Raw genomic sequence first — 19,236 nt, forward strand, 5'->3', positions numbered from 1 at the left:
CCTGGGTCAAATATTACTCAAATACATTACATTATATCTGCTCCACTCGTTTTTTACTTGTTGTTTATTCCCCTTGCGCAAAGAGAGAGAATGTTGGGTATCTGCATGGAGACACAAGACCCCCTCCCTCCCTTATGTCGCGCCGCTGCTGCTTCGCTCTGCTCTCCGATTGGACCGCCGCTGCGGAGGGCTGGCGTTAATGCAGCCTCGCTGCCTGGCGGTAGTTGCATCTAACAGGCGTAGGCCGACAGAGACAATAGGGCAAGTCAGGCTGACAGAGGTACTGACGAAGCAGACAGAAGCACCAGCAAGGTGATATTATTGTGCGCCGCTGTGCATATTGACAACAAAGCGTTGAATCTGCACTATTCAGAGATACGATTTTGGACAGGAAATCAGACCAGTCCTGTGACGGTTTATCCTGCTATGCAATTAAAGTTTCTGCTGAACAGAATGACAGCACCAGCTATTGCATGCAGCGCAATCTGAAAGGTAAGAGACATTGATAACAATGAATCATCATTGTTGGTTGGATCATAACAATTTCAATCAATTTATCAGTGCTTTTATTTGGATTGTATAGACCTGCTTATTGATTTTGCATAATGTTTCACACATTCGTTATTCCTGCTGGTCTGTTTTCATCAATGGCATGTTTACAAGCAAGTCGATGTGCTTTAAAATATGGTTTAGAATTAGCTAGGTGGTTTAAATTGTGTGCTTACTTCTCTCAAAGGGTTATTTGTTGTGCATTATTGTCTTACTGTAACCTATTATTTAATACATCTACGGCATCGTAACCTGTAGCCTGAGACCAGTATAGTAAACAGTATGACAAGGACAATGGGTATGATATTTGGCTTGATAGCATCATAGTGCAATAGCCTTCCAATGAATTGCAGTGATATTTATGTATAGTAATAAATACCTGTGTAGAAGGCCATTTGAAATATATATATGATGCGCTCAAGTGCTACATATGTCATTGTAAACTGTTGTCTATTGGTATGGATGTTCATATGCTCCTCTCCTCAGTGCCTTGTCTGTTCACACACACAAACACACACACACACACACACACACACACACACACACACACACACACACACACACACACACACACACACACACACACACACACACACACACACACACACACACATTTACACAAATAATTGTTCTATTCTTTTAACACCTACAGTAAAGTTTCATATGAATCCTCCATGCTACTTGTAGACACAACATGTCATTGTTCTCGTCAGACGCTGTAGATAATAGCGTCTGTCGATAATAGCGTCTATGCTTTGTCTGTGCTGGGACATGTGATCCAAAGACTTGTGTGTTTTGTGGTCACTTAGCCAGAGCATTCAGAGGATATATATTCTACCCTTTGCCTTTGTCAGCTTCATCTCACACTGGCCACACAGCAGTGTGAGATGGAGAAACAGCTATAGCATTCAGAGCATATGCAAACTATATTCTTTGTGAAGTGTCCCTCACTGACCATACTGTAGATGTAATGGGGATCATATTCAGATACTCAGCATTACCCAGAGCAGCAGGTTGGATGGCTTTCCTCTCAGACAGACAGTGACAGTGTTATGTAAGCAATGTGCATGAAAACAGTTGACTTTGCTGTTGGTGGAGGTTGGAGAAACCCCTCTGGTGATTTTTAATGGTTTGTGAGAAACAACAGAAACCCATCCCGGTCTTACGATGCAAATTTCATTCTAGATGTACCGTTATATCATTCAAATTGTGAGCTTTGTGATTTGAGAGCTGCTGGTTTAGGGGCATTGTGGGTGTTGTCTTACTGGCACTCACCTGTTTGTATTTGACAATAATACGCTAAGGGCATTAAGGTGCCAGTCTGTCTTACATTTCTCCTTGACTGTGAGAGGAAACAACAGTGGCACCCAGTTCACCTAGTCCTTGGGATATAGCCTGTTTTACTAGTGGACAGACCCCAGGAGAAGGACTTCTGCACCGGTCTGCACTGTTCTATCTTTTGGTCTAAATTGCTCACTGTTACAACACCAAATAAACCATGTTGACCCGTATTATTCATAAGTGTTATGAGTCATGACAACTAAAGCACCCTCCACACAGGCTGACCTATTCTGCACATTAGTTCTGGTACTATACAAACACACAAAACTATATTCACATCCCCTAGCTGTTTGGAAATGTAGGACAATGTACTTTTTTGAGGATGGTAAAATGGGCTGTGTTAGATTTGTTCAAACATTTACAGCAAATAGAGGCGAATGACCCCCACTCCTCAGTTAAACAAAGAAAACAGTACATTGTCTGGATGTTCTGTTTGGGTTTAGGACATACTCCAACAGCCTGCCAACATGGTAAATGGCCCAGGTACTTGAACAATCTACCAGACAGCAGAACTCAAATTGCAATCTCACTGCATCAATGGCTTTCTGTCCAGTAAAGCTGTAGTAGGACTTCTCTAAGTAACTGTTATACCTTTGTTGGAATACCTACTGCACTGAACAACAACACAGAGAACATGCTATGCACACACAATCAACTACAGATGGATGCTGTGTTGCATCCATAGATTAATACATTTTACAACATCAAAGACCATGCCACAATTTCCATTTGAATCTAAATGGCTAAGTAAGACAAGGCAGTGAAAGTGTGTTACAGAGGACATGGGACACGTTTTATAAGAGTGCCAGACTCCTCATTTAATCATGGACTGGGCGGCAATCATCCACATCGTAACTGTGGGAGACAGGCAGTGCCATGAAGAATAAATCACAAAACTGTGATCCCATTTCAGTTCACAGCTCAGTCTCCTGATTTGTGTAGATGTTGACGTGTTAATCAATCATTTACATTGTTGTTTCCCCTCTAGAAAATCCTACTTAATCACATCAAATCTTGCCAACAAAGCTTGAGATTCACAATTTACATTGCATATCTACAAATGAATCACTCCGGCTCATATTACAGTGATGGTAACATTTTGTAGGTGGATTACCTCTTTACTCCCAGATCTATTGATTAGACATTAGACATTATTATTAGGTGTAAATACTCAAGAATGGACCTTGGCAGGCAGCATTGATCAGCTGGCCAAGGCAGCTCTTGCTGTGCTGCTCTTTCTGTTGTGTGTGGGGTGTGTTTGTGTGTGGGGTGTGGTGGTGTGAGTGTAAATGTGTCTGCGTGCACGTGTGTGAGTGTGGAGAGCAGGAGGCAGATGACCATTGCTCAGCACTTTGTGCGGGTTGTCACGTTTCCTACCTATAGTCACATAGCACCCAGACTGTAAGTCAATATTCCTGGCATCGCCAGCAATTAACTACAGCCTGCCTGCCTGCTTGCCCTCTATGAGCTGTGAGCTGCAGCAAGGCGACAAAAAGGTCCTCAGTGTCCAGGCCTCTCACTGCACTGCCCAGCCCCTCCCCCATCTGCAGTACTACCCAGCCCCTCCCCCACCTGCAGTACTGCCCCTTGGGCCCTCCAGTCACCAATCCTCATCGACCACCTTTTCTCCAGTGTGTTATGCAAAGACCAGCGTCACATGGGGATACAGAAGGAGGAGGGGTGGGGATGAGGGCTGTGACTCAAGGTACACCAGTCAAACTGTGCTCCGTCTGTGCTTTGAATACAGATGAGCTGAATCCCATTGAGGAGAGACATGGTACGGGGGTCACAGTGCTCTATCTGTGTGACAAACAGAGCTTGGTGCTCCCAGAGGTCCTCCTGGGAATAGCGGTGGCATGAATATTCCGGGGACGGGGACTGGGGGCAGGAAGCGGGGACGGGGAGCAGCGAGGGAGCGGGCCTGGTGGCTGCTGTGGGGCTGAGTCAGGGCTGCAGCAGAGGAGCAGAGCTTAATTACCACTGTTTGACTCTCCTTTCATCTCCAGGCTCTTTGATATGACACAAACCATGCAAAAGTGTGTGTGTGTGTGTGTGTGTGTGTGTGTGTGTGTGTGTGTGTGTGTGTGTGTGTGTGTGTGTGTGTGTGTGTGTGTGTGTGTGTGTCTGTATGTTTGTGGCGCTGGTTCATCTTCATATGTAGAAGAGAAATGGGACTGGGCTGCCTAGGCTGTTGTGTGTTTTAATAACCTTGTCAGTGGGATGCTGACTGGACTGCTGCTAGTAGTCATAGTACTGCTCTGATGGACAGCCAGCTGGCTCCCCTGTTGAAACAGCCCCCTCAGTGAATTGTCACACATGTACCATGCATAAACTCACAGAAAAATAAGTACACACACACACACACACACACACACACACACACACACACACACACACACACACACACACACACACACACACACACACACACTGTGGAGCCGTCCCCGAGGCATACACAGATGGACTATCCACAGGATGTCTCATTCAACACATTCTTATCTTCATTAATGAGAGATGGCACAATTCTGCTGTACCATCAGGGCCGTGAAGTTCATTCAGTCATTCAGAGATTTGTCTGCCCTGGGTGATGAAAGAAAGGATATTGCAAATGAGTGTTTCTTGGCTTGTCGTTACATGGTCTTGGATCAGACGGCCGACTGAAACAGATCTGCAATGAGCTGAGCTGACAAAATTTCACCGGCAGGCAAGATAATGAAGTGCCTGTCAAGAATTAACCACTGTTGTCGCTGTGTCTCTCCTTTGCCATGCAAGTGAATGTTGAGTTGATGCTCTGAGTAATTTGAGGCTCAGACCTAGACTAAAGGTTTTATGGATCTCACAGAACTCTAACAGGAGACATTTTGAAACAAAGTTTTGGAGGGCACAGAATAGTTACAGAAGAAGCATAGCCAAATGATCTGAATCCAGAGTGTGAGTGACTGATTGGTGAAGTGGAAAGGGAATTAGTTGTCTCTGTTCTTTCCTCTGCAGTGGTTGTGTGTTCCCCAGCACTGTTCTCTGGGTGGAAACAGAGGCCTGTGATCTCGGTCACTTGAAAGGGGCTTCACACAGCGGAAAGTAGATCTGTGTTTAGCGCAGGATGCAATGGTTACATAAGAGCTTATTTGTCTCGGATACAAAACACTCAGTGTCTTTGATGTTGTCGATAAGCGAGGTGTGTGTCTCTCTGTGTGTAGAGAGAGGTGAGACACAAAAGCCATTGGGGTATCCACCATTTTCATTGTATAGGCTACGTGCCTATCTCTCTTTAACCTTGCATTCCTTCCTGCTCCTCTTGTTAACTTCTTTAGGAACAACAGCAGTCACCAGATCCCTGTGCTCCAGGCATCTCTCCCAGGCAGAATGAGCTCCTCTCCCCATGGGTCCCACGGGTCTGGGTCCCGCGCCTCCATCGACATCCTGGAGGAGCTGCAGCTCATTGCTGCCCAGAACCTGGAGAAGCTAGACATCAGCAAGTACTATGAGGTCATCAGAGAGCTGGGTAAGGGTACCTATGGAAAAGTGGACCTGGTCATCCACAAAATCAGAGGTGAGTTTGTCTCTGATGGAAGCTACCTGTGGCGTTGAGAATAACCAATGTGTTATATTCATGTCAGTTGGTCTATTCCAGACAGACCATCAACAGAGCGCAACAAAACAGAAACATTGCTTGCTGATGTGAAAACAACCAAATCATATTTTTTCTGGGGTTTTATATCAGTGTTAACAATCAGAACATTTAGATTCACTCCAGATTCCATCTAAAATGTCTTTTTTAAACTTGTTTTCCACGGTCACAGTAATCTTACACATCTTTGAAGTATTTAGATCGCTCCACTCTTTAAAGAATTCATTTGTGGACCATAATTATAGTGAATGCGGCCTCCCTAGTTTCTGCGGCCTCCCTAGTTTCGGAATAGCAGTGAAGCACAAACCCCATCCAGATTGCTTATCAAAATGACCTATTTTAGCACATCTTTTCAACCTTTGTGACATAAAATGCAAGACAAAATGTCAACCATCTGCTCAGTCCACTTTACAGTCTTGTTTAACCAACTCAAAAGTGTATGGGGGGGAGCAAATTACCCTCCTACATCTAGGGGAATAATGACATACACAAGCCACCAAAGTGCACAGTTTGTCCTCAGCTCTTTTATGAAGCAGTGAAAGGACACACCATCTGGAACTATCCAAAACCACTATCACTGGGTTGTCATTAGACCTAAATCATGTACAAAAACACTTACATTACAACCGGCCGTGATTGGGAGTCCCACAGGGCGGGGCACAATTGGCCAAGTGTCGTCCGGGTGTGGCCGGGGTAGGCCGTCATTGTAAATAAGAATGTGTTCTTAACTGACTTGCCTAGTTAAATAAAGGTAAAAAATAAAGTATTTACCCAGCTCTCGGATCCCACGCTGCCATCATATTACATTCCCCAATTCAAACATTTGACGCTATCAGCTCAGGACATAAATAATGAAAAGATTTCTTGCCGTCAGAGATGTGTTGAATAGTATTTATATGATGACTTCTAAATCATGTGTGTAATTGGGTTTCAGTGAGGCAGGCCAATTTGCTACCCTATCAAAGCTAAAGTGGAACTAGGGTGGCTGTAAATTTGGGTGTGAGTATAATCTCAGATTAGCATGATTCATAGGGGAGACCAATCTTTATTTTACAGTTTGATGATAGCTTTGATAATGCTCACTCAATCCATCATACAGGTGGATATTAGCTTGAATGTAGAGCTGTAGTTCTGGAATAATTCATTGCATATCAGTCATCATGTGGGATTACCACAATTCAGCAAAAATGTATATTAGGAGATCAAATTATTTTGAAGCAAGCTATCAAAACAGTTCTTCACTTTCAAATCTGATTTAGTTAGAATTAATATTCACAATGTGTATGTGAGTGAATATTGTCACGATCGTGTGGTGGATTGACGGACCAAAACGCAGCACTTGGAAAATAAGCCATCTTCTTTATTTATAAAGATGACGAAAAATAAACACGAAACACTTAATACAAACTAATAAAACAACAAACGATCGTGAAGCTAATAAACGTCATGCACATACAACAGGCTACAAACGTTCTGACATAGACAATTACTCACAACCAATGAGAGCCTATGGCTACCCTAAATAAGGCTCCCAATCAGAGACAACCGAAATCAGCTGTCTCTAATTGGGAACTCATTCAGGCAACCATAGACTCTCCTAGACAACCAAACATACATAGACAACACTAGACACATGTACTCCACACAAACCCCTATACTATACCCAACAACCCCTTTACCATAAAAACACCCAAAACCAACAAAACAAAAACATTCCCCATGTCACACCCTGACCTAACTAAAATAATAAAGAAAACAAAGAATACTACGGCCAGGGCGTGACAAATATCCATCTAAACCTCTTCAAAATGTACAGTATGTTCAATGAATATTTAGTGTTCACTTTTGTATACGACTATAGAGAGAAAATATTAGTTATCTTGTATTTGCAGTGCAAATATTTTCCCAATACAATTTTCTCTATTGATTTTAGTAGTTCAACATTGCGTTTTTACCAACATTGCGTTTTTACCATATCAACGATCATATCATTTGGTGTAGTTTTAGTTAAAATTATTCACACAAAAAAAGACAAGTGAAAGACAAACAGTGACATTGAAAAAACAAGGTACAGTAAAGATGTGTGCAGGTGAGGTTAGAAACCCAAGAGGACTTTTATGAAAACCAAAAATATACAGTGCATTCGGAAAGTATACATGTTGTTATGTTACAGCCTTATTCTAAAATGGATTAAATAAATACAAATCCTCATCAATCTACACACAATACCCCATAATGACAATGAGAAAACAGTTTACATTTTTTGTGTGCAAATGTATTAAAAATCAAAACAGAAATACCTTATTTCCATAAGTATTCAAGACTCTTTGCAATGAGACTTGAAATTGATCTCAAGTGCATCCTGTTACCATTGATCATCCTTGAGATGTTTCTACAACTTGATTGGAGTCCACCTACGGTAAAGTAAATGGATTGGAAATGATTTGGAAAGGCACACACCTGTCTATGTAAGGTCCCACAGTTGATAGTGCATGTCAGAGCAAAAACCAAGCCATGAGGTTGAAGGAATTGTATGTAGAGCTCCGAGACAGGATTGTGTCAAGGCACAGATCTGAGGAAGGGTACAAAAAAATGTCTGCATCATTGAAGGTCCCCAAGAACACAGGGGCCTCCATCATTCTTAAATGGAAGAAGTTTAGAAAGACCAAGACACTCCCTATAGCTGGCCACCCGGCCAAACTGAGAAATCGGGAGAGAAGGGCCTTGGTCAGGAAGGTGACCAAGAACCCAATGGTCACTCTGACAGAGCTCCAGTTCCTCTGTGGAGATGGGAGAACCTTCTAGAAGGACAACCCTTTTCTGCAGCACTCCACCAATGGAAGCCACTAGATGGAAGCCACTCCTCAGTAAAAGGCACATGTCAGCCTGCTTGGAGTTTGCCAAAAGGCACCTAAAGGACTCTCAGACCATGAGAAACAAGATTCTCTGGTCTGATGAAACCAAGATTGAACCCTTTGACCTGAATGCCAAGTGTCACGTCTGCATGCTCACTACTTTATGCTCTTACCAGAGCTGAGGTGGTGCTATTGGAGAAGCTTCTCTTTTCCCCTGAGTTCACAGAGCCACTGTGGCACCAGGGAGAGACAGACATTGATGCATTTCAATCTGGCAATTTTCCATCTCCTAGTCTTGACCTTGTCCCCTTCCCATATTTCCTCTGCTAATTTCTGTTTTCCTGTCATTCAGGGAAATAGGGTGTGGTCGGTAGAAGGTTCTGAGTCATTTCCTTCCAGATTGCTCTGCGCTATTACTCCCAGACGACAGAATCCATGTCATGCGTCCCGTGTCTTTATGTTATACACTGCATATACCAAACATTAGGAACACCTTCCTAATATTGACTTCCTAATAACAGCCTCATTTCATTGGGGCATGGACTCTACAAGGTGTCGAAAGCGTTCCACAGAGATGCTGGCCCATGTTGACTCCAATGCTTCCCACAGTTGTGTCAAGTTGGCTGGATGTCCTTTGGGTGGTGGACCATTCTTGATACAGCCAGGAAACTGTTGATGGTGGAAAACCCCAGCAGCGTTGCAGTTCTTGACACAAACCGGTGCGTCTGGCACCTACTACCATACCCCATTCAAAGGCACTTAAATATTTTGTTATGCCCATTCACCCTCTGAATGGCACACATACACAATCCATGTCTTCAATTGTCTCAAGACATAAAAATCCTTCTTTAACCTGTCTCCTCCCCTTCATCTACACTGATTGAAGTGGATTTAACAAGTGACATCAGTAAGGGATCATAGCTTTCACCTGGTCAGTCTGACATGGAAAGGTGTTCTTAATGTTTTTATACTGAGTGTATATGAATCACAAGGATTTTTCGACAGGCAAAGGAAAAGCAGCTCCCCCCTCCCAATCATTGGCTCTAATTTTATTATTGTTGCACTTACTGGCTCTATTTCAGTACGTGTTTACTGCAAAACTTTTGTATGTAATCACTTTCAATTTACTGCCAAGTCCGCTGCATCAAAGCTGAAGTGCCCAGGCAGCCCCATTCCTTCTCTGTAGGTAAAGAGGATGGTGTCGTGACTAAACTATTCTGACAGAGGCTTTGGAATATTTATAAATCCCCCTCAGCGAAAAAAAAGTGGTCTTGGATGAAATCCTGTAACCTCACTAAATTGAATTAATCCCAGACAGGTTTTGTAATTAATATCAGTTTAATTTATTTACAAGCCTAAATTTGGTGCAGCTAACTGTCTCATAGGACTCACAGAACATTTCTCATCCAGTACTGTACGTTATGTTCTAGGCACTAAGATGGCTCTGAAGTTCTTGAGGAAGAAAACAACCAAACTGAAGAGCTTCTTAAGGGAGTACAGCATCTCTCTCTACCTGTCTCCCTGCCCCTTTATCATCAACATGTTCGGCATTGCCTTTGAGACAGACGACTACTACGTCTTCGCTCAGGAGTATGCCCTGGCAGGAGACCTCTTTGACATCATTCCCCCTCAGGTGAGATGAACAGAGATGTATTCATCTGCTGTTACAATAGAAGGCACTCAACATAATGTCTGAAATATGAATAACATAAAAGCTATTTTATTTCCAGCTGAAGGATAATGTATAGATTTGACATGATAAAGGTTCATGTGTAAAATGAATGTGAGATATTGGTGCTGTATATCTATTTTTAGAAAAAGCTCAGATAGCAACATAATCCAAGTCATTATCTAACCACCCGTCATCCATTGAAGACTATTTATAAAAACGTATTTTCTATAACTAATGTAATACCTGATAACCCCTAGTCAACTTGCACAGTTGAGAGTTACATAAAATCCTTGGCTTATGGCCAAACACACATTCTCATGGACGGCTTAAATCTTTTACTTGCTGGTGGATTGTTTGACCTCAGTGTGTACTCATCTCTGTTTAGGTGGGTCTTCCAGAGACGGTGGCTAAGCGTTGTGTCCACCAGGTGGCCATCGCCCTGGACTACCTGCACTGTAAGAAGCTAGTCCACCGGGACATCAAGCCTGAGAACATCCTTATCTTTGACAAAGAGTGCCGTAAGGTCAAGCTGTCAGACTTCGGCATGACACGGCGTGCCGGCTCCCCAGTGAAGCGTGTCAGCGGAACCATCCCGTACACAGCACCGGAGTTGTGCGATGCCTCGCAGCACGAGGGCTTCTGCGTGGACTACAGCACTGACGTGTGGGCCTTCGGTGTCCTCCTCTTCTGCATGCTCACCGGCAACTTCCCCTGGGAGAAGGCCCTGCCGTCGGACGCCTTCTACCAGGAGTTTGTGCGCTGGCAGCGGCGCCGGACGGGCACGGTGCCCTCTCAGTGGCGGCGCTTCACAGACGAGGGGCTGCGCATGTTCCGCAGGCTCCTGTCCATTGAGCAGGAGCGCCGCTGCTCCGTTAAGGAGGTTTTCAGCTACTTCAACCACCACTGGATGCTGGACAATGAGCCGGGTAGCAGCAGCGTTGCAGGAGGAGGGTCAGTGGGTAGTGGGCCCCAGGTGGAGCTCAGCTCGTCGTCATCTGAAGAGGATGTGCTGGTGGACAGGCTAAAGCAGCAGAGCCTGATAGAGCCCATGGGCGGACACTACTCCTCCACTGGCTCCCCCTCCTCCACCAGCAGCTACGAACGTGTCTCCCGTGACAACGGAGGGACCGGACGCATCTTGGTGGCCACGCCCATTGAAATCTGTGTGTAGAGATTGGCTATGGCACCCACATACACACACTGTATAAACACTAACATACGAAGGTCAAATAACAGAGAACGATCTTCCTGGTTAAAGGAAGAGGTGGGAGAACAGCCTGTTACTAGAAGTAACATAGTAAACGTACATCCTCGACACTGAAATTATTATGATATGTTACTTTTTGTATGGTTACATAAGACAGATGGTTACTTAAGGCAAAAACAAAAGTAGGGGGGTTGGTCGGGCATATAACTCGAATGTCTTGCAACCCAAAGGTTGCAAATTTGAATCTCATCATGGACAACTCTAGTAACTTATCAACTACTTACTACTTTTTAGCTACTTACCATGTTAGCTAACCCTAACCCTAACCTTAACTCTTTTAGCTAACCCTTCTCCTAACCCTGACCCCTAACCCTAATCCCCAGCATAGCTAACGTTAGCCAGCTAGCTAAAGTTAGCCACCTAGATAGAATTCGTAACATATAGTACGTTTAGAAAATTCGTAACATATTGTACGTTTAGAAAATTTGTAATATATCATACGAAATGGGTGATGGACATCCACAAATTATACATACCATACGAAACGAAACGTAGCATATCATGCTAAATGGAGTGTTATGGATTTATGTTACAGAATAATACGAAATGCTCTGAGACCAGGTTGGGGAGAAAGGAAGATGAGGAAAAATGATGGTTGGTGCTCGAAGGAGGTGGTTGTTTCACTATAGATTCTGACAAACATTCCTATTGACGATTATCTCTGAGGGAATGACAAAAGACAATCACAACCAGTACTGATTACTGAACATATTTGTGGGCATCTGCAGGCATTTATTGATGTATCGTACTGTAGCTATATTCAGACTAAAATGTACAACAAGATCGGACAGAGACAACAAACATGTGAAGGACAAAAAAAGCTTTTACAGAATAGCAACATAATGTCCTAGTAAGTTGTATTGGAGCTCACCAGATCCTATCGTAAAGCAATATGTTCAAGCAACTTCTCTGCAAAAATGACTTCTCTGATAAATGGCTCATGGAATAATGGAAGAAATTAAACAATTTTGAATCTGCTGTAATTGCATCAGTAAAAGATAATTGGAGACTGTAAAGGTTGGCTGTCATTGTGACTTTTACCATAGTGCAATGTGAACCAATGGTACTATGGTGTGTTTGTATTGTATACCCTTATGTTCTGTGGGTATAAGAACTTTATGTAATGTCGTTTTTGTTAATATTATTTATTTGAGTCCTTGATTTCTGAACATATATTTTTGCTATTTATTTTATGAAGTAGCATTAGAGATTTGACTTTTTTGATCATTTACGTTTGCCAATGTTTTACTGCTAGTGCAATTTAAAAGCAGCCATTTTGAAAAGGGAAACTGCATTTGACCTTCCCCCATAGCAATGTCATATAATCCCATGGAACTGCTTTTCATCTCCTGTGAATGGATTATGTTGATGTTGGCCATTACCTCTTTAGCAGTAGCTATCGTGCATTATTATGTCAGTCAGAGTGTTTAGTTCACCTTCTCTTGTCTGCGTGCTATGCCTGCTAGGCCTGGTACACCATGACAGTAATGCAGTAATGGATAAGAACACCGACTTTACGTGATAGCCTGCAGTATACATAAACATTAGAAGCTTAACGCTACTATGGTTTTACTTTAGTTTATTGACTGTTGTGTCATGGTGACATGAGGACGAAATGTCCATGTTTTATGTAAAGCATAAAGTGGTTTCATTTTGTTTTCTCAGGTATATTCTTTATAATGTATTATACCATATGGGTAAAAAAAAAACTGTTATAAGACTATGATAGTATATGGCCAATACACACCATATACATCCTCTTTTGGGATTCATGTAAAAGCTCCAGCTGAACCTAAATGTTCTGTGGGCATGTCGTACCATAACACATTTGTTATCTTTTAGCTTTTAACTGTAGGTGAAAGTGCAGAATCCTAAAAATGAATTTCCTTGACTGGTCTTTTATTTATATACATTAGTTTGGCAAATTTGTACATGCAGATGTCAGATGAAAGCATCAAAGGATGAATGGATGAATTTTTTTCAAATTGCATGGTTAATAAAGAAAACATTTGGGAAATCAGATCGTACAGTAATTGTGCAAGTGAAAAATATGTGCAAAAACCTTGTTGTATAGTGAAATTTTGCTGTGGCACAAATTTGCATAATTTGATATTGTTCTCAAAACAAAATCTAGGGCTGAAATAGCAAAAAAGAATTGTTCCATTGTATTTGACGTGCTATATTTGTATAGGCTTCCGTCACAAGATCACAGACGATGTAGTGGGACTATGGGGATACTACCTACATGTCCTCAAGTACGTTTGGGATGTGACTTGAATTATTTGTTTTATTTTATGTGACTTACCTTTAAAAGGGAAACATTTCAAAAGCTGGAAAACAGGATGGGATACTGGATATAATGTCCACCATGGAACATCTGAAATACATGAGGCATTTGGGAGAAATGCACAACGGTTCATTTTAGAATAGACTCTACTCTCTCTGTGTGTTGTGTTTTTCAGAAATGTTTGCATGAATCAATATTGCTCTGGAGGAACGCTGTTGAAATAAATCTCTAGAGTGAAAAGTTGAAGTATTTATTTTTCTGCCACTGGAGAAAATACTTATTGTATGTAAACAGAGGCAAACACACTGGGCCCTATTTCCCCCTCTGCCGCACCCACCACCCCCTCAGAAACACACCAGACTGATCAGGAGAAAAATAAATTCAGCACTTTTTGTCTTTAAATAAACATCAATGCATTTTGAAAGCAGCAGTCCAGTTCCGTTGCCTCTCAGCTGCTGATATATTCTCATGAGTAGATATTTCATAAATCTGTTATTTATGTGTTTTGTTATGAGTAATGTTATGGGATTTCCTTGTCTTTCTGTGCCGTGTAATTTTACCACGCTGCCGTGTTGTGGAGTTTGTCTGTAGAACATGCGCTGCTAGAACTCGTCTCTTATTCTGTCCATCCAATAGAACGCTGTCTTCCCTAAACTTTCCTCTCCTTTCATTCAAAATGAAATAAAGCAATCTGAAATGAAGCTGGAATCTGTTGTGTGGCTTTGAAGTGTGTGGTGCCTGTGAGGCTGCAGCATGGCTGGCTTGTGGCAACAGAAAGGAGATGTGCTACTAGACTAGATCACGGTGGAAATGACCACTCTGTATTTTGTTGAAAGTATAATTAATCTGGATGAATCATGGTTCTGGTGTTTATTTAAAAGGTATTTTAGAGAGCCCACTCAATGACGCCCCACTCAATTCTGAAACCACTGATGCATTGTTTCTGCTCAGTTGTGATGTACAGTAAAGTGATTCTATCCAAAACAGGGCTGGTCTGTATTATACAATCCCAGATGGGTTTTTGGCAAATGTGACCTAGGATTTCTAGTTAAACCACATTAAACCCTCACTACTAACCAATAACTACTTGCGAAAGGCTTATGTAGTCTAATAATGTAGAGTGTAGTTCGGAGACTACTGGCCACAAAATGTTGATGAGCCAAGTAAAGCCCCCCCAGCCAAACCCTCCCCTAACCCACTTGTGCACCACCCTATGGGACTCCCGATCACGGCCGGTTGTGATACAGCCCGGGATCAAACCTGGGTCTGTAGTGACGCCTCTAGCATTGTGATGCAGTGCCTTAGACCGCTGCGGCACTCGGGAGGCCTGAAAAATATTTTATATTCTTTCTGGGGCCTACACTATGTATCACAATGATGAAGCGTGTGCAGATAATGAAAAGGGGTGAGTGAATAGGGTGAGCATCAGTGCTTGAGACAACCAGTACCAGGGCAGGCCTGTGGATCTGCTTGGATGCAGCACAGCAGGGAAACCAACAGCTCACCCTGGCCAAGGCAGTGCTGCTGCTGCTGGAGTGGAAATCATCAGGACTGCATGTTCAGCATAGCAATTACCATAGAGCACTGCACTGCACACCTCACTGCCTCTCCACTCCACTGTCATGTTTACTGTCTCTACTGTAGCTGTGGCTAGCAGGGGGAGAGCGGCTGGGAGGATAACGGTTTGATACATCCTTAAATACTATCTGAATGTTACTTCTAATGAAAAAAATACAATGATGTTCAGTCTCCTTAGCTAATCATGCACACAGAGTGTAAGACCACAGAGATGAGCTGTACAGATGTAGGATCTTAATTCAATCACCCTGTTGCAGGAAAACTTGTAGTGTATTCAAGGGTTAAAAAGGCTTCTGAAGTTTGTAATTTTCATTTGGAAATTTCAGACTTGATTTTGTGTATCAACACTGACAAAAATGTCCATTAGTTATAATCCACATAATAATTCCCATTTCCTGTTGCTGCAGGATTGTTTTCCTGCTGTAGCAAACTGGCTCAAATGAAGATTTGAGCGTGTGAACTCATTGCCAAGTAGAGAGAGGAATGGCTTACAGGTCTAGTGGAACTGTACATTTAATCTCCAAGTCCTGGAGGTTGGAAAACCTTGAGAGGTAAACATGCAGGAGGCTTTTCACATCCACAAGAGTATATTGTTGGGAGCAAGTCCTCTACATATAGACATCTCAAATCAAATCAAATCTAAAATCAAATCACAGTTTTGCAGATGTTATTGCAGATGCAGCAAAATACTTATGATTCTAGCTCCAACAGTGCAGCAATATCTGCCAATACCAATAGACACATAATCCAAAAATTAACAAAAATAAAAAAGAGAACAAGAGAACAAGAAATTAAGACATATCACACAGAAAAATATGTTGGGCAAAAAATAGATAACTGGTGTGAAATGGACTCATATTATAAAAAATTATCAGACTCAAGCAATAAAATATCATCTCGCTCAAACTATAAAAAATTATCTCTATTAGGAAATGCTCCATGACAACATGAATAACTATTTTTCAAATAGTAGATTGAGTCATGGTTACACGACAATAACATATGAATGTCACGACTTCTTTCACTGAGGATACTAGGTCATTGAACCCAGGGGAGAGAAGAAGCCATCCCTCATGGTCCAACATGTATCACTCTGTGTCCAACACCGTCAACCTGATACACTCCGTAATTATCCAGGTTATTTTTGGGCTTCAACAACACAAGCCAATCTGTAATAGTGTGGTGAAATATTGATTCTCGATTGCGTGCTGCCAAAATGACTCGCGCCGCTGACAAAGTACAGAGCTGTAACCTATGTCACGGTGATATACTGTGGGGGCACTTACATGATTTGCAAAAATGGTGTTTGATCTATACTGCCTGTCTGGTTGGTGGTGCATGTGTGCCTCAAATGTGTGACATCTGATTATGTAACAGAGAATTTGTGAGGGCAGATATTTTGGCAGAGATTAGAGTTATAATGATGTAATTTTGTGCTTTCACGTTTTGTGCATTAGGCATAGGGCATAGGCATGGGTGGACACCCCCCCGCCCCTCCCTGGAAAAAATCATTTTCGTTGTCTTTGTCGTTATGAATCCACTGCCCATCTTTAAATTCTCATCTATGCTTCAGAATCAAATAGTTGCTCGTCTTGATTGTTGACCAATGACCAATCAAGGGTATCGGGTAGCGCATATCCAGGTAAGTGACCAGAATTTTTTTTTCTCGTTTTGCCAGGCAAACATAGTAGGCCTACGTATATCATCCAAATAAAATACAGTTTGCCAGAACAATAGGCTACCTGACGATTTGATTGATCTTTTTCAACCTTCACTTATAGTATGCTACAAGCAGGCCGTATGATTGCTCTGGACTCCAGAGAAGTGACATGATATACCCCAAGTTGATATTGGCTGCTAACATGAATGAATTTCAGCTATAAATGCAGGTATAAAACGCAGTTCTGTAGTCTATAATGCGTTTTGAAAATGCTTCACTGTTTATGGCTGTAATGACAGGCTACATTTGTACAGCGACTGTGCGCGCATGTTCGTGTGTACACACGTGCATGTGCTTGCATTGGGGTCGCAGGTTTTGTACCAGTCCTTAATCGGGGTCATGGGTCAAAAAGTTTGAAAACCACTGGGATACATGATAGTGACAACAAATGGAGTTGGGTTGGATATAGCCTAGTAATGGCAGGCTACAGTATTTCAAATGGAGTTGGGTTGGATATAGCCTAGTAATGGCAGGCTACAGTATTTCAAATGGAGTTGGGTTGGATATAGCCTAGTAATGGCAGGCTACAGTATTTCAAATGGAGTTGGGTTGGATATAGCCTAGTAATGGTAAGCTACAGTATTTCCTATCTTCTATGATGACTGGAATTGTGTTGGTCATTGTTAATAAGTGCGGCAAAATACTTTACTCATCAGATTGTGCTGCTTTCCTCTGTTCTTGTAATAATTGATGCGGGACATTTTTGGGGGAGAGACCCTTTTTTTCACTGACCCCAAATGGTCTGTGCATGGCCCTGTTGTGCATCCGTTATTTTGTGACCCTGGATGATGAGATTCTGAGTGTCCTGCAATGGCATTGTGCTGCTGTGCTGAGCTGCTGAGATAGTGGGAGGGATTGATCGAATGAGCCTGGCAGAGTCCTGGGAGCTGAGATAACACTGCGCCCAGAGCTAAGGCTGCTGCATGCACTGAGAGAGAGAGAAAGAGTGAGTGAGAACGAGACGGAGAGAGCGGGAGAGAGAGGAGAGAGAAAGAGAGGGAGAGAGATGGAGAAAGAGAGTGAGAGAAGTGTGGGCCTTAGGCATAAACATTATAATGAGACAATTTAGCGTGACAGAGCTCTCCCTGTCTCTCTTAACTTAATCTCGAAGATAAACAAGCGATTATTTATGTTAGATACAGCTAAAACGCTCATCCTAACAAAACACTTGCTACAGAGTTAAATGATAGCTCTCATAGGTCACTCCGTTCACTGAAATGGCCCAAAGTCAAACAAGGTTAGCAATTATGAGGCTGGCATTTTGCTGTGTTTACAATATACACCTACGTTAAATAAATTTTTCTTATACCCAGTTAACATTTGAAAAGGCTTTTATAGTGAGGTACTGTAGGAAAAATGTGAAATGTCATGGTATTTATGCAAGAAGCAATATTTCCACTGTCATAATGGCTGAAATACAACCCACATTATGTTGGATGATGCAAGTGTTTCATAATTATCCAATGAGGCATAATACATGTTGGTATTTTCCACCAAACTCTTCAGCATCTGTCATCTTCAGACAGGCATCCAGCATCATCAGTCGCCTACAGGTGTAGGATCTTAATTTGATCTATATTGTCACAGGAAAATAATCTTGCCAAAAGTATGCTACATGAAAAGTGCTGCTGTTAATATACGTTAATACCTTCGGAAAAGTATTCAAACCTCTTGACTTTTTTCACATTTTGTTGCGTTACAGCTTTATTCTAAAATGTCTAAAATAGTTTTTTCCCCTCAAAATCTACACACAATAGCCCATAATGACGAAGCAAAAAAATTGTATTGACATTTTTGCAAACGTATTAAAAGTGAAAATACTGAAATATCAAAATGACATAAGTATTCAGACCCTTTACTCAGTACTTTGTTGAAGAACCTTTGCCAGCGATTACAGCATTGAGTCTTTTTGGGTATGATGCTACAAACTTGGCACACCCATATTTGGGGAGTTTCTCCCATTCTTCTCTGCAGATCATCTCAAGCTCTGTCAGGTTGGATGGGGAGCTTTACTGCACAGCTATTTTCAGGTCTCCCCAGAGATGTTCGATTGGGTTCAAGTCCGGGCTCTGGCTTAGCCACTCAAGGACATTCAGAGAATTGTCCCCGAAGCCACCCCTGCATTGTCTTGGCTGTGTACTTGGGGTCATTGTCCTGTTGTAAGGTGAACCTTCACCCCAGTCTGAGGTCCTGAGTGCTCTGGAGCAGGTTTTCATCAAGGATCTTTCTATACTTTGCTCCGTTCATCTTTCCCTCAATCCTGACTAGTCTCCCAGTCCCTGCCGCTGAAAAACATCCCCACACCGTTATGCTGCCACCACCATGCTTCACTGTAGGGA

General features: G+C 42.3%; 1 protein-coding gene across 1 annotated transcript; it reads left to right on the forward strand.

The window, feature by feature from the left end:
- Positions 1–215: 215 nt before the first annotated feature.
- Positions 216–14,300, forward strand: LOC129825135 (serine/threonine-protein kinase SBK1-like). The gene is made up of 4 exons (XM_055884966.1): positions 216–492; positions 5,202–5,440; positions 9,804–10,006; positions 10,431–14,300. Exons 2-4 carry the CDS (start codon positions 5,254–5,256, stop codon positions 11,214–11,216), a joined length of 1,176 nt encoding a protein of 391 aa, XP_055740941.1. The 5' UTR covers positions 216–492; positions 5,202–5,253; the 3' UTR covers positions 11,217–14,300.
- The last annotated feature ends 4,936 nt before the right edge of the window (positions 14,301–19,236 follow it).

This window comes from Salvelinus fontinalis, chromosome 2, assembly GCF_029448725.1.
Source record: "Salvelinus fontinalis isolate EN_2023a chromosome 2, ASM2944872v1, whole genome shotgun sequence".
Taxonomy (NCBI): domain Eukaryota; kingdom Metazoa; phylum Chordata; class Actinopteri; order Salmoniformes; family Salmonidae; genus Salvelinus; species Salvelinus fontinalis.

Bases quoted from the DNA above. Each gene is read 5' to 3' on its own strand.
- LOC129825135 (XM_055884966.1), top strand. From the start codon at position 5,254: ATGAGCTCCTCTCCCCATGGGTCCCACGGGTCTGGGTCCCGCGCCTCC. The intron at 5,441-9,803 runs GTGAGTTTGTCT...GTTATGTTCTAG, and splicing joins GGTCATCCACAAAATCAGAG to GCACTAAGATGGCTCTGAAG. The intron at 10,007-10,430 runs GTGAGATGAACA...ATCTCTGTTTAG, and splicing joins TTGACATCATTCCCCCTCAG to GTGGGTCTTCCAGAGACGGT.